Source organism: Carettochelys insculpta, chromosome 1 (genome assembly GCF_033958435.1).
Source record: "Carettochelys insculpta isolate YL-2023 chromosome 1, ASM3395843v1, whole genome shotgun sequence".
In the NCBI taxonomy this organism is placed as follows: Eukaryota; Metazoa; Chordata; order Testudines; family Carettochelyidae; genus Carettochelys; species Carettochelys insculpta.
In genome coordinates this window covers 366,218,360-366,233,578 of record NC_134137.1, presented here as the reverse complement: position 1 = coordinate 366,233,578, position 15,219 = coordinate 366,218,360, and the positions used below count along the sequence as shown (strand labels likewise).

The 15,219-nt window shown below is 40.4% G+C and overlaps 1 protein-coding gene across 1 annotated transcript in view; it reads right to left on the bottom strand.

The window, feature by feature from the left end:
• BEND7 (BEN domain containing 7) overlaps window positions 1-15,219 on the bottom strand; it is a 71,649-nt gene that overhangs the window by 44,017 nt on the left and 12,413 nt on the right. Inside the window, 3 exon segments of the mRNA XM_075017762.1 lie at window positions 1,659-1,924; window positions 5,244-5,366; window positions 12,044-12,343. Coding sequence (XP_074873863.1) covers window positions 1,659-1,924; window positions 5,244-5,366; window positions 12,044-12,343 — 689 coding nt within the window.

Genomic DNA, 15,219 nt, shown 5'->3' with positions numbered 1-15,219 from the left:
AACAGTGGTATCAAAATGGGATCTGATGGTATTCCAGGGGTCCGTGACTCATGTCTGGGACCACTGGCTCTGTTGATCACTTCCTTCCCCATCCCTCCCAGTGCATCCTGAATGCTGTGTGGTGGCTATTCAGGGGCCTGCAGGAAGTGCTGGGAGGGAGGGGAGGAGTAGCGACGGGTAGTGTTAAGGGGAAGGGGTGAAAAGAGGCACAGAAGAGGAGGGGCAGGAGTGGAGCTGGCGTATGAAGGGGTGGAGGATGGGGCCTTGGGGAAAGGGGTGAAGTTGGGGTGGGGCCTGCAGCTAAGCAGGGGTGGAGCACCATGGGAAAAATCAGAAACTGATGTGGGGGGGGGGGTTAGTGAAAAATTTTAAATCAAAACAGGGGTTCTTGTGTTGCTAAAGTGTGAGAACTGCTCATCTGCAAGGACTTATACCTGGAAGGAATCACCACAGAACTAGCGTGAATAAAATGAAACCACAAAACTGGGGGTACATGAACAAACTGCCTGAAAAATTGAAAATCTAACCTAAAGATCAAGCTACTAGCATCAAATTCTTAGATATGTAAATTGTACATGTGAGGCAGAAGTTACCCAATATCCAGTATCACTTCAAACATTCCTACCCCCAGTAGAACAGAAGAACCTTTGAAAAGCATTAAACCAGTTACTATATATCATTACATGGACTCCTTTGCATGACACTAATCTAATTAGTGGTGTAGCTTGCATCTATATAACTGAATTATCATGACTGCTCTTTTTTATTATTAGTTTGCGCTTCCAGAAAGGTATAACATTATCTATGGGATTCTTTTCATTTACACTCATTGATACAAAATTTAATTATGTTCTTCTAGCTTACTGTACTTAGGAAAGTGGAAACTGCCTTCTCAAAATTAAAAATATATTAAAGAAATTAATGATCAGCTTATTCATCAGTGAACTTTTCAGACATAACCCATCTGATCATTAAACAAAGCCAGTCAACCACCCCTATAGTCACCACATAGACACTTCATTAATCAAGCTACACACATTATCTGAAGTCAGAAGACAATGCCATCTGTAACCTTCCCATGCCCCATTCACATATTCTAATAGCTGCTAATTCTAATCCTGAAACTGGATCTGGCTGGGTAGCCTCTAACACTCATACAGAGCCTCGCTCACTTTATCTGGATACAACAGGGAGGAAAGTTAAATATTCCAATCTTACATACATACATAAACTTTATTCATCTGAGCAGCCCTACAGAAGCCAACAGTATTACTCACATGTGTAAAAATGTGAATAAATAAAAGTCTTCTCAGGATCAAGGCTTACATGTAGACCTAATAATCACATTAATCAAGAAAAGCAAGAGTTCTGAATTCCTTATATAGCTCCTTTCAAGGGCTTCCAAATTTACTTTGGCCCTGGTTAACATGGCAGATAGGACAGCAAGTTTATTTCGCAGGGTCAAGCAGACACCTTAATCCCTACAAAGCATTGTCAGAGTGGGTTCTATGGGGTCAGGGAAAGGGACAATAAGGCCTTGGAGGCAGCACTCCCCTTTCCTAATTCCAAAATAGCCTCAAGTAGATGTCACCATTGATCCCTGAACTACAGTGCTGCAAAGCTTTCTGGCATTCTATGCAACTGAAATATCAACTTACATCTGAGGAAGATGATTCAAGAATGATACCAAATCCTGAAACAGGGGTCTCCGGCTTTAGAACATGTTCAGCTGCTTGCAGGATCGGTCTTTCAGAGTTTACTGACAGCTTCTTTTCACTCTGTGTTGTGCTGGGTTTCTTATTCATAGTAATGGACTCAAGAGTTTTTTGGGGCATTTTTTTCTTTTTATTTCTCTTTCTTGATATTGTTGACTTCTGTGCACAGATCAGGGGAATCAGAGGCTGCTGTCTGTTCTGAGTGCCAACTGAAGGGAGAAAAAGCTGTGAATATATTTACAGAAACATGTACACCATTGCAGGTTAAACCAAGTTATTGACTGTACTTGTCTTAATTCTCTGGCTCAACAGTTCTATTTACAATACAGTTTGTGCATATGAAATATTTATATTTTCTCAAGTTTCTATAATTAATACTTAGTACTAAAAAAGGACTTGAACAGTTATTGTAATTGTGTAAAATTGTACGTCCTCTCCATTATCAAGGATCCTATGGTCTTTTAACATTTTACTAACATCAATAAGAAAAGTCCAGGTGCACTGGCAATCATGCTCTTTTCTGAAGGAAACTGACTCAAAGAGAACACTGAAACAACTATTTTTTACCAAGAATCAATAAAAATGTTGAACAGTTTAACTTCTATAACCTGGAAAACAATTATTTGGACTTCATAGAGTTGGTTTTTTTGAAGCCTAATGGCTCTTATTTCTCACATATGCTAATATATTATACTTGTATGACATTTTTCAGGGACATCTAAGTGCTTTGCAAATTAAGGCTCCTGCAATCAGATCCTTTTGGACTGACTCTGCAGATGTAAAGTTCTATCTGCATGGATCAGGACTAAATCAGAATCAAGTAGCGTAGAGCTTGTGTACACTTGAAACTCTGTGCCTTCGAATACACACTACCTACTCCAATGGGAGGGATTCTCCCATCTCATAGATTTTCAGGCCCTAAGGGACCATTGTGATAATCCAATAAGACCTCCTGCACATCGGAGGGCACAGAACCTCTTCTAATCTCTCCTGTAATAGATTTATAATTTCTTTCTGACTTTCTGAAGATTTCAAATAATTAAAGACTCAAAGTTACAGAGAATCCACTATTTACTATAGTTCGAATCAACAAGTGACTCCTGCAGCATGCTGCAGAGAAAGGTGAAAATGCCTCAGAGTTTTTGCCAATCTATCCTGAAGGAAAAATCCTTCCTGAGGCTAAATATGGCCATCAGTTAGACTCTGAGCACATGAGCAAGATTCCCCAGTCGGACAAACTGGATGGGAACTCACTGCAGTAACCCAGAGTCTCTCCAATCTAACGTTCTATCTTCAGCCAAATAGTTGTTACTTAGCTGCCGCAGATGGGCCATATGCCATTATGAGCAATCTCAACATACTATCTCTTCCACAGATTATCAAGCTCAGAGCAGAAAATTCACTCACTACTTTTTTTTTCCTGGACTCACTGCTCCCCTTGGAAGGCCATCCCAGAACTTCACTCCTCTGATGGTTAAAAAACACAGTCTAATTTCAAGCCTAAACTTGTTGACGATCGATTTATAGCCATTTGTTCTTGGACCAACATTGGCCCTTACTGGAAACAACTCCTCTCCCTCCTGGGTGCTTATCCCTTTGATTTCTTTATAGAGAATAATCATGTCTCATGTCAACCTGAGTAATCCACCTCCCTGACAGTCAGTAGCTACGTTGACAGAAGAATTCTTCCATCTATCCAGTACTGTCTATCCTGGGTGTCAGATTAGCTTAACCACCACAGTTAAAGATGTCAGTTTGTAACATTCCAGATCAACGTTGCTGGGTCAATGTAACTTTTTAATGTAGAACAGACCTTACTTTTTGTTCACGTGCTATTGAAAGCCTCATGGAAAATGTTACAGCTCCCAGTTAACAGCAAATTGTCATTCTCTGGTAGTTTCTTAATAAGAACCTCATTGCACAGTGGTTGCCACTTAATGGATTTGGAGAGATTTCTGGAAGGAACTACAAGGGCTGTAATTTGTACTTTGTCATTTTTAAACAGGAAGGTTCCTAACTACTAAAATAAATCATTATGTGTTCGTGTCCATGTTTATGTTTTAGGTGCTAATTTTTTTTTAAGTAACAAGAGTACTAATCAAGTTATTCCACTGCAAGTACTCATTACCACATGTCACAAACTATACATTAGTTCCAAAGCTTTTCATCAAAAGATCCATTATGCACCAATTTGCTTACATTAAAGATACACCGTATGGAAAGAGAAACACTCCTATGATCCTGGGATCCAGTTTTTATTGAAGAAGATCTAATCCTGTATTTTTAGCCACAAGTCATCCTTAATTTTGCAAATAATCAAACTGATGTCAATGCAACTACTTCTGTAAAGGATTTCTCATCTGTGCAAAGGTTGAGGATCCTCACACTTCTTTGAAACTCCAGTGTCTTTATTCAAACTCCCCAACATTACAGTACTTGTCTCATCTATCATTAGATCATATTAATATTCTTTCAAGTAAGATACTGTATGTATGCAATCACTTTTAGTCCTTTCAACTTCTACTGTATTTCAATTAATAGAATTTTCCCTCCAATTCCATGGGCTGTTTTAGTTCAGATGACTGCACCAGTGTTGCCCACTCATAGTTAATCCAGATCACTCACTTTCTCATTTCTGCCTTCCCAGAGGTCATCTCTCTCAGGCAAAGACATGCATTTCTGCCTTTCTTGAAAGGGGTATTCCCAGATTGCACAGATGCCTGCCTGCATTGTGAATTAGCCTATATAACAGATGACCTAAAAAGACCTCTTTTGTCTATTCCTCAAAGACTATCAACAGCATAAATTCCTCAGAGATGATGAATCCGTTTAAATCCCTTCTCCCTATCAGGCACAGTGAGTAACTGAATCAGGGTCTCCCACACTCTAGGTGAATACCCCAACCACAATATACAAGGGAGCAGCTGTTCCACCTCCTTTCCTCTCTCCTTCCCAGGCCATGGTATGTGGTGTTAGATGTCTGCCTAACATTCTCATAAGAAATGATGTGGGTTGCCTAAGAGGGCTTCTCATTAGTGGGTTAAAAGAGACAGAAGCTTTTTTGCAGCCCAGATTTAGGCTCCATCACTGTGAGAGACAGGGTTTAGGATACATCCCTCTGGTTAGCATCTCCCCACTTAACATGCTGGCTTCTGTGTACTACTGTCTAAGGTGCTTATATCTCCCATTTGTTGAAAGAGAGCCTAGATGCCTAATTCAGGTTTTGCAGATCTCGTTGTTCCAGTGATTTTCTAGTGCTCTGAAACGTAAGCATTTCAATATTTAGTGTACCAATATCTAAGCCTGTTTGTGGATGCAGGGCTTAGATGCCTAAGTGCCTTTATGGGGTAAGTCACTTAGGCACTTTTGAGAAACTTACCCCGAGGAAGCAGGGAACCGAACCTAGGTCTCCTAAACTAGATTCCCTGACCACAGAACCATTCTTCTTAATGAAAGTACTCTAGAAATAGCCTGATGAAAGGTTTCAGATACAGACAAAATCAGTGTCAGAGCAAGATATCACAGTACCTGCTTGAATCTGCATTAATTTTCTCATGGTCTTCAGCTCTTGGAGAATGGCCTGCAAAGTTGGCTGGCAATTACAAGTACAACAGTTTGATCCAACTGATGAACTGATCCCTGGAATTTCTCCTGAAGAAGAAATGAAATAAACCAATGATACAATCAAAAGAGCTGGACAGGATTTTGAAGCTAGAAAGGTACACTTTCGTGATGTTGGACCCAAGGAAAGCACAGCTGGTAAGTACCAAAACATCCCTTTTTGAGAAAAGGCGGCCATTGGCTTTTATCCAGTTACCAGTCTACATGCTAACATACTCAAGGGATAGGATGCTTTTCTGATTGGTGACCACTGCACAAAAGCATGAACACAATGTACTCTCATAGCAGGGATGTCTATTGCCAGGCTAGCTCATCTCAGATCACAATAGCACCACATCGCATTATAAACACATTCACTTTACCATGCACAAAAAAATCCATTTCCTAGAACAGCCCAACAAAGAATGAGTACCTGTCTGTGTAAAAAAGTTCTATATTAAGCATTAAATAAGGGCCTAACAATTCTAAAACTGCTTGAATGCTACACATGTTGCTTTAGAACATGAATAATTCAGAATGAAAATCAGATCCTTTGGTCATAGAAATTACTGATAGGCACAAACCATCAGCAAGAAATCTGCTCCATAATCTGCTCCATACTGTCCATAGTTTGTTTCCTAAAGTATGTTTTCTGGTGCTGTGTCCCAGAAGACAGTGTTCCCACAAGTCCCCTTGGGAGATTATTCAACAATCCAATAGACTACTTTGTCCAAAGTTTCCTATTGATATTTCAATCTATTTTTTTTTTAAATTTCATTTATTTACCTTTAGTTCTAGCCTTGTAAAAATCTTAACTGCATCTGTCTCCAGACTGTTTAAATTGCAGCAAGGGAAGATTAGGTTAGACATTATGAAAATTGTCCTAACTGTCAGGGTGGTTAAGTAGTGGAATAAATTGCCTAGAGTGATTGTAGAATCTCCATCATTGGAGATATCTAAGAACAGGTTAGATAAATATCTAATAGGGATGATATAGATGGTTCTCAATCCTGAAGTGAGGGCAAGGGACTGGGCTTGATAATCTCTTGAGGTCCTTTCCAATTCAAGTATTCTATGTTTTCATCTTCACATATTTTCAGGTCTTGAAATGGGGTGGTTCCCACCAGCTCAGAGAGTTCCCACAAGTACCCCCTTCCCTCCCCGCTGAGAGCTGGTACTTTCCCTTTGCTAGCTAAATCTTGTGCTGCAGAATTAAAGTTTTTATTACAAAACAATTAAGCTTATAGCCTTTAAAGCTGCAAATAAAACCTTAAAACACAGAAAGTCAACTGCTGCAAAGATATCAGTCCAAACATATGACCACACAGAAACTGCCCCCATTCTTTCCAGTGGTCATTAACAGTGAACACTAATGATGATTATTTAAATTGATAAGTATTTTACTGTTTAGAAAAGCACTAGAAGGATGATCATATTATGAAGATCTGAACAACCTAATATGAGTCATCTCATTTTTGCGTCACAGGTGTGTGAACCTGGGATAGTACTATCATTTATATTTTCCTCCAACCTGATTAGTAGGGTTATCACATGCCCTTCAGGTATCAAGGATATGTCTACACTAGAGAGCTTACAGTGGCACAGCTGTATCAATGAAGCTGGGCTGCTGTAAAATCTCTCATGTAGCTGCTCTATGCAGATGGAAGAGACCTCTCCTGTTGACATAATTAAACCAGCCAAAAAGAGCAGCAGTAGCTATGTGGGTGAGATGTGGTCTGCCTGCCTGCTTAGTGCTGTCCACACTGGCACTTAGGTCAATGTAATTTGTGTTGCTCAGTGGAGTTTAGCTGAATGGTAGCGCACATAAGTAATTAACTCGTTTAATCTCTCAGAAATCCCTCCAGCCTCAATCACTTTTGTTGTTGTTCTCCGAAATCCTACTTGTTTGTTAATAACCTTCTAGTTTCAGTTTGAACCCCCTGGATCAGCTCTTCAGCTAGTGTAAACTGGCATAGCTCCATTTGCTTCCATGAAGCCATGCTAATTTACAGTGAGTGAGGACCTTCCGCATTTCTCCTAATCCCTGGAAAACCATTCCAGATACGATCTGCCAAATTTCACCCCTCTCCTCCTTCAAGTGTCTCCTATGACTGTCTTCTTCCAAAAGTCATATAAACTTTAGTGCTTCCCATGAAGGATTCTTGGCAAAACTGAATAACTGAATCTCCCACCATCCCACAAAAAAAATCACAATGAAGACTGGCTATCAAAGATTACTGGAAAATGTAATTCTTCAATCACAATGTTTTGTGTGGCATCCCAAACAGTAGACTGAAGGAAAAATAAGTGGTAGTAATTCTCCCAAGACCCATCTATTTGTGGTACCAGAGTGAGATATCACTCACATCCTTCATCTCCTTTCTTACATATTTTAACTTCCATCAGCAAAGTCAGAATTTTACCATTTACAGTTCTCTCCCTGGGAACCTCTTATTAACACCACATTGAAATTAATGGGGCACTTCACTTTTGAAACCTGCTGTTTCATGCTTTCTGTAAATTTAGCAAACAACTGCACCAGTTACACGTGAGTCACATTTAATGGGTTTGTTTGCAATCATTAAGGTAGCAACTTGGTTTTGTTTTGCTTTTTTCATTTAGAAAATTCCAAAGACTACGTAGACAGTCCCTATGAAATATATATATAAATCAAAATACAGGGGCAGACCTGGTATAAACCCACTAAGTCTGACACCTTCCCATATCCTTCCTTTGTACATTGCCTATTGATACTTAGGCCTGGTCTTCATTATGCCATTAAGCTGATGTAAACTGCCTTGCATTGATGTAGCTGTGGAAGTGTCTTCACTTAAATTTGGCTCTTTAATGCCTCTCTATACCTATTTAGTAACACCATCTCCCTGAGTGGCACAGTGGCAAACTCAACGTAATTAAGTCACTGCAGTGTCGGACTGTGCTACTTACACTGACTGGCTTTGAAGAACTTTCTCACAATGTTCCACACAGGCAATAAAATTAATATAAGACACACACCACCAACACAAGAAACTAACTAATAACTGAGGTGGCTGTATGCTGATATAAAGTTGGCCAAATTTTGTAGTGTAGACGTGGTCTTAGGGTTCTTTGAGGACAGTAACAGGGTTCCATCTTCCCAGTTGTTCACAAAGTGCTTAGCACAGTGTTAGAGCTACTAAAACAACAAACAAGGAAGATTTTTATTTGTGGTATTGTGGCAGATCACTCAGAGTATGTCTACACTTCTAACTACAGTGGCACAACCACTGTAGCTCTTCAGAGCTTGCTTACATTTGAAATGCTACAGCTGCACTGTTGAACCACAGTAGCTGAGCTTCAGTGTAGATGCTACCTATAACAAAAGGAGGGGGTCTCCCATCAGCATAGGTAATCCACTTGCCCGAAAGACAGTAGCTACACTGACAGAAGAATTCTTCTGTCAACCTAGCATGGTCTGCAGGGGGATGAGGTAAATGTAGCTATGTCTCTCAGGGATGTGAATTTTCCACACCCCTGAGATGCCTAACTTTGCCTATATAAGTTCCCAGAGTAGATCATCCCGCTAAGTCCTTGAAGAGACTTCCACCACCACCCTTCACTGGTCCTCTATCTTAGATAACAGTAATAGATAAGATTCAAGGCAACTTCCAAATGTGCACGCGCTGGGCATAAAAATCCAGCAGCAACATCACAGCTCCTTGCTACCTCTAGCAAGGTAAACAGCTGTACCGGGTGTCCACGAAAAGTGAGTCAGTTATATTATCAAAAATTAAAATAACAAAAAAATCCCAATCACCCTCCCTCTGGACTTCTCCAGGGCATTCCGTCTATTCTAATTCTTTGAACAATAAGCTCCTTTGCATAGGCTGTTTTATTTTCTCGCTTGTACAGCATCCAGCATATTGTAGGGGCTTAACAAATAATAAATAATATTGGAAAGAGGAGATATTTTCAGATTCACACATTAGTCTCCAGGATGCAGAAACTCTGACTAAGCAAATACTGATGGTAAATACTTGTTCATCTTTCCTGTTACAAATATAATGCATTCCTAATGAAGGCACAGGGGTCCCTCACTAAAAACCAAAGGGGTCTGTTTTCCCACTGAGGCATGTGGGATTTACATTATAATTCCCATTAGCATTGTTAGAAATTACCCATGTAAATCTACAGTATGTATTGTAAATGGGAAAAGAGACCACCAGTATTTCAAATCAAAGCAGAGTTCTGCCAATTTCATACATATTCATGAAGAGTTTTTATTTTTCTTCCATCATCTCTCTTCCAATAAGTTTCAACAGAGGAATAAGAAACATCTTGTAGAATAGTCTCAGTCATTGTTCCAATCACTACCTTTATCATTTTTAGAGAACAAAAGCAACTCTTTTTTACTTGTTACAAATCAATTTTTAATTTTAAAAAGAGAGTAGACTTTTTATTTTTATGGAGAAGTCTTTATAGAGCTAACTCCCACCATTCTGGAGGCAAGCCAGCATGTGAATTTGATGCTGGCTTGTATGACAGAGACGGCACAAATACATCACTTGATGACACCCTCTGCATTATCAACAAGTATCCCAGGATGGTTCTCCCTAGAAATGGATCCAGTGACAGTAAATCATGTTAGTGTAACATTACTACACTAACAAATTTATTCTTGAAAAGCATTTTAGTACAATTTATCAAAAACAATTTGAGTGTAACCAAAAAGCAATTAAAATGGCACATTGCCTCTAACAAATCAGAAAGAGGAAAAACAAAAAGTCTCAAAAAATAATTTTGGCCCAGACTCTGTAACCATTTTACTTAAATGCATGAGCAGTTGCAGGACTGGCATGGTAAGCCAGATCTCAGTGCCCAGACAGAGCTCCACCAAAACCAATGGGGCACTAAATGAGCACAGGAATTTGCCCATCCTGGTCAATTTACAAGATTAGTGTCTTAAGGCCCGATTTAGGCAAAGCTCCCACTGGCGTCAGTGGTGCAGGATCAGGTCCCTACTTTGTATTTATGTTCTTGAAATTTCTTTCCTTTGGTTTTAAAAATCCCTGCACCCTCTTCAACTTCTTCTTCCACCCCCTTTGTAGTCCTGGGCTAGCTAGTTCTCCCATTCCTCAGAGCAAAGTCAGATTAAGATAAGGGCTGCAGACTACTAGTTCAAATATCCCTTCCCAAACAAATGCTTACACTTGATAAAATCACTTTTCTGGGAACCCAACTCTAACTGAAAAGCCAAATAAAATCTATGGTAAAGTTCTTTCATTTTTTAATTTACCATGCATCAACTAGTAAAGTAACACAGAATATTTAAAAGAAATATTGATCAGTTTCTGATAGCTACAAAACTCCTAAAGAATTATGGTGTGAAAAGAATTCTTTCCCATCTAAACCACTGACATCTATTGAAAGTGCAGCAGCCAAATTCCCTACCCCCTACCCTGTTATTCCCATCACCTTGCCTTTTTCCACCTCCTCTAGAAGGGTGGGGGGCTGTTGCACTAGTGTTTGAGAGAAGGCACAGGCAGAAAGAATGGAGCTGGGGGATGGCCTCCCCAAAGGGGAAGTCCACCTGTCACACCTGCCCGACCAATTTAAAAGGGCCTGGGGTCCTGGGTACTTGCCCCTTTTGTACCCCATCCATCAGTGGGCCAGGCTGAGCCTCCTCCCACAACTCCAAACCCCTAGGCCCCAGCCTTGAGCCCTTTCCCTCTGCATTCCAAACCCTTCATCCCAGGCTCTACCTCAGAACATGCACTCCTAGCTGGAGCACTCTCACCCCATCTCACACCTCAGCCTTCTGGCCCAGCCTTGAGCACTCCCCTCCCACATTTTGAACCCATGAGTTTTGTTCTCACCCCATATCCTAGGGGGCCCGACAAAATCTAAGAGCCTTGGCCTCCAGAAGAGTTAATCCAGCCCTACTAGCCCTTCTCTATGATTCACCTTCCTTGTCCCCTTCTTCCTGTCTTTGCTCCCTCCTGAGCCATCCCTCACCCTTCTTGGGACTCCTCCAAACCTGTGATTCCCCATCTAACACCTGGCCTGGGACAAGCTGTCTTTTATCCCAGAGACTTGCCTGTGGGCCACCAACCTAAGTGCAACTGCCCAGCAGCTGTTTCCCCTTTCCCCCAAGTTGCTGCCCCTGCATCCCCTGCCATAGGGCCCTGCCCTCCCATTCCAAGCTTATTACCTGCCAACAGTGTGTTTGCTGGGGGGGGGGGGGGGAATAGTTGAGACTCAGCCTCCTCTGTCTTTCTCAAGCAGTGTGAGCAAAGAGTGCAGCAGCCTGACTCTGGCTTTTGACATCCTTGTCCCTCCTCCTCTCCCCATCACCCAGGGGCAACAGCTTGTTTAAACAATCTGTTTAAAAAGCCCACCTACCTCTCCAGCTGGCTCTTTAAACAGACTGCTCAACTGCTTAAAGCACTGTCTCTTTAAAATTCAGGTCCCTGCTTTGCAACATATGGGACAATTAGCCTGTTTTTTTTTTTAAATGACAGGACACCCTCCAGGGAGCTAAAAAAGGGGCAGTCCTGGCTAAAATGGGATGGATGGTCACCCTAAGCATGAACCATACCGCATCCACTATCTTTCAAAGTTATAACTGTATTTCATTTTGTTCGTGATGTATCACTTATCAGTCATTTAGTTATACTATAATTATCTGAACACAGGTAGATATTTAGTATAGTAAAAATGGTATTTGGAATATCTAATCTAGCTCATACCATTGGATCCTCCGGTTCTCGTTTGATTTTGGAAGGTTTTGGACCGAGTCCCATATTGCCCTGAAAAATGGCTAGTTTGAGGTGATACTTCATTCCATGCACCACTCTGAGATTGATGAAGGCTCGCCTGGGAGTCTCCTAAGGTGGTCAGGCGTTGGGTCCACGCTACATCTAAATCCTGGGGTTCTTCCTTCAGTTTTTCTCCTTCTTTGCCAACTCGCTGATAGATTCTTCCAGTGCTGTCATTCAGTAATCTTCTCATCCCTGTAATTTGTTTTTTAATTTCCCGGCTTTCATCTCCTAACGAAAACAGAGTCAGAGTTATCACTGTAAATTAGCAAAAACGGAAATCTGTAGATATTAGTGATTTTAGACACCAGTAAGCGTTTCTAGCTGCTGGGCTCCAAAACAATAAATAAATAAAAACCAAGCACATAACTGAGCTGTAGTTATCATATATTGTGCCATGCTTTAATACAGCAGTAGTCAGGATACCTATGGTTAAAAGAGTTTCTGAGATTGTCTTTCCTAATACTATTTCTAAAGCTCTTATCTATACACCAATTTTGCTGTTGCTTGGTTTGCTGAAGGAAACAACAATGGGTACAACTGTTTCAAATACACTATCCGTTTATGAGTCTATTCCTATTTGAACATTGGCATCAATGGGAGTTTCATATGAGTAAGGGGTGTAGGATCAAACTGTACAGAAAGAAGCCAGATACCTAAGGGACAGTCCCAACTCTCAATGAGCTCAACAACATACCTCCCATTGACTTTAATGGGAAAAGGATCGGTCCCTCGGTACACAAAAACAATGAGAAGTCCTGTGGCACCTTACAGACTAATAGATTTTTTGGAGCATAAGCTTTCACAGGCAAAGACCCACCTCATCAGATGCATCACTCTACAAGGTGCCACAGGACTGCTTGTTGTTTTTGCAGGTACAGATTAACACGGCTACCCCTCTGATCCCTGGTGCACAGAATCTTATAAGAATCAGATACATTAGATAAAAATTTAAACAAAGTTAATAACTGTAAAATTTTATATATCCAAACTTCTCAGTGCCTTAAAATACAGATATTAGGAAGAAAGAAAATAAGTGCAAGCAATATGTAACTGTTTCAAATAAATTCAGCACATTTAAATAATAATTACATACTTTAATGCTCTCAGCACCATTTAAGTATTAATTTTATGTATGAAACTAATGAGTGCACAATGAATATGTGTTTTGTGCAGATAGTAGCTATTTTGCTTATTAAAGTAGGCATTACATTTCATTAGTAATAAAGAAATATTCATAACTAATTCTAAAACTTCTATTTTTTTTTTACTGAGAATAAAAAAGAAAAATCAAGCACCATATGCAAGAAGAATAAAGAAGGTCAAGAAATTGATCAAATCAATCCTTCTCTTAGAATACATTGAAGACAGTGGTACTTGGAATCATCTGCTGTGTACAAAACAGGTTTAGGAAAGAAATGGAAAATGACTCCCATTCAGCTAAGGCACTTAAGCACAGGTGCAACTTCAGGAAAGTGACTGTCCAGTCTCATCAGATTCTATGTGACGATTCATGAAAATCAGGCTGTTGTAAAGTCACTTTAGACATCACAACAGCTAGGCAACAGAGAATACACCACACCATGCTGACCTACGTGGTCTTGTTGTTTCCTTGTACTCCCCCATCTGTATGTCTGCACACATCTGTCGTCTCTCACCTTGTAATTGACTGTAAGACCTTTGGGGCAAGGACTGTCTTTTTTTTTATGGCTGTACAACACCTAGGCTGTGTCTACACGGGCACAAATCCTCGAAATAGCCATGCTATGGCCATTTTGAAGATTACTAATGACCTCATTAGCATTAGGATGCTTGCAGCCACAGTGCTTCGAAAGTGCCGCTTTCAAATGCCCGAGGCTTGGTGTGGCTACATGGGGGTCCTTTTCAAAAGGACCCTGCACGTTTCAAAATCCCCTTATTCTGTTCAGCTGAGCAGAATAAGGGGATTTCGAAACGTGCGGGGTCCTTTAGAAAAGGACCCCCATGTAGCTACGCCTAGCCACGGGCGTTCGAAAGAGGCGCTTTTGAAGCACTGCAGCCGAAAGTGTCCTAATGCTAATGAGGCGCTGAATATTCAATTCAGCGCCTCATTAGTAATCTTTGAAATGGCCATTAGCATGGCTATTTCGAAGATTTGTGCCCATGAAGACACAGCCCTAGTGCAATAGAGTCCAGGCCACAACTGGGGCTCCTAGGTGATACAACAAAACAAATAATAATAGCTACATGCTTTAGTACTTCGCTGAACTGGACCCTATTTTTACAATATGGATCTGTAATTGCGCATTCTGCAATCCCAGGCTTATCTACACTACCACGGAAGATTGACCAGGTTAGCATCAAACTTCCACAGTTCGATTTTACCCGTCTAGTCAGGACGTGTGAAATCGAGCGCTCAGGGGTTGCAGTCAATTCCTGTACTTCTTGCGAGATGTGAGGAGTGAGGGAGGTCGAAGGGAGAAACTCTCCTGTTGACCTTTCCTGTATAGGCAGATAAATTAGCCAACTGCAAATATATTGATGTTAGCTATGCAATTGATGTAGCTAGAATTGTATATCTGCAGTCGATTTTCTTGGTCTAGCATAGAAATAGCAACACTGAGACCATGGGGTCAGCTATAATGAAAGAAAGGCTTTGGTGTTGAGTGGAGAAATAAACGTGAGGACAGCTGCAAAATCTGTCTCTACAGAATCAGTTCATCTACCATCTGACCTGGTTTCAATGTTCTCCATTGTAGAGCAGTGAGTAAAAGTGGCAAAATCTGACCCTATTTTAATACCTCACAACCATTTTTTCAAAGAAATGCTCATAATTCAGGTGTATTACAAACACACCTTTTATTATTCCATGATTAACTACATCTCCTTTATGCCAAAGCATAACTAAATTGTAATTTTCATGTGACCCAACTTCAAGGTATCTTCATAAAGCTCAGATACTACTTTTGCTGAGGAGGGGATACGCTCTTTAAAATAACATCAAGCTGTTTTCTTAATAATGAGAATTTGTGTGCAGAATTCACAAGACTGCTTTGAGAATCATCAAAATACTTGAAATTAAGAGAAGTACAAACTGAGTTCTCCCACTGACAAATGCTTGTGAAATT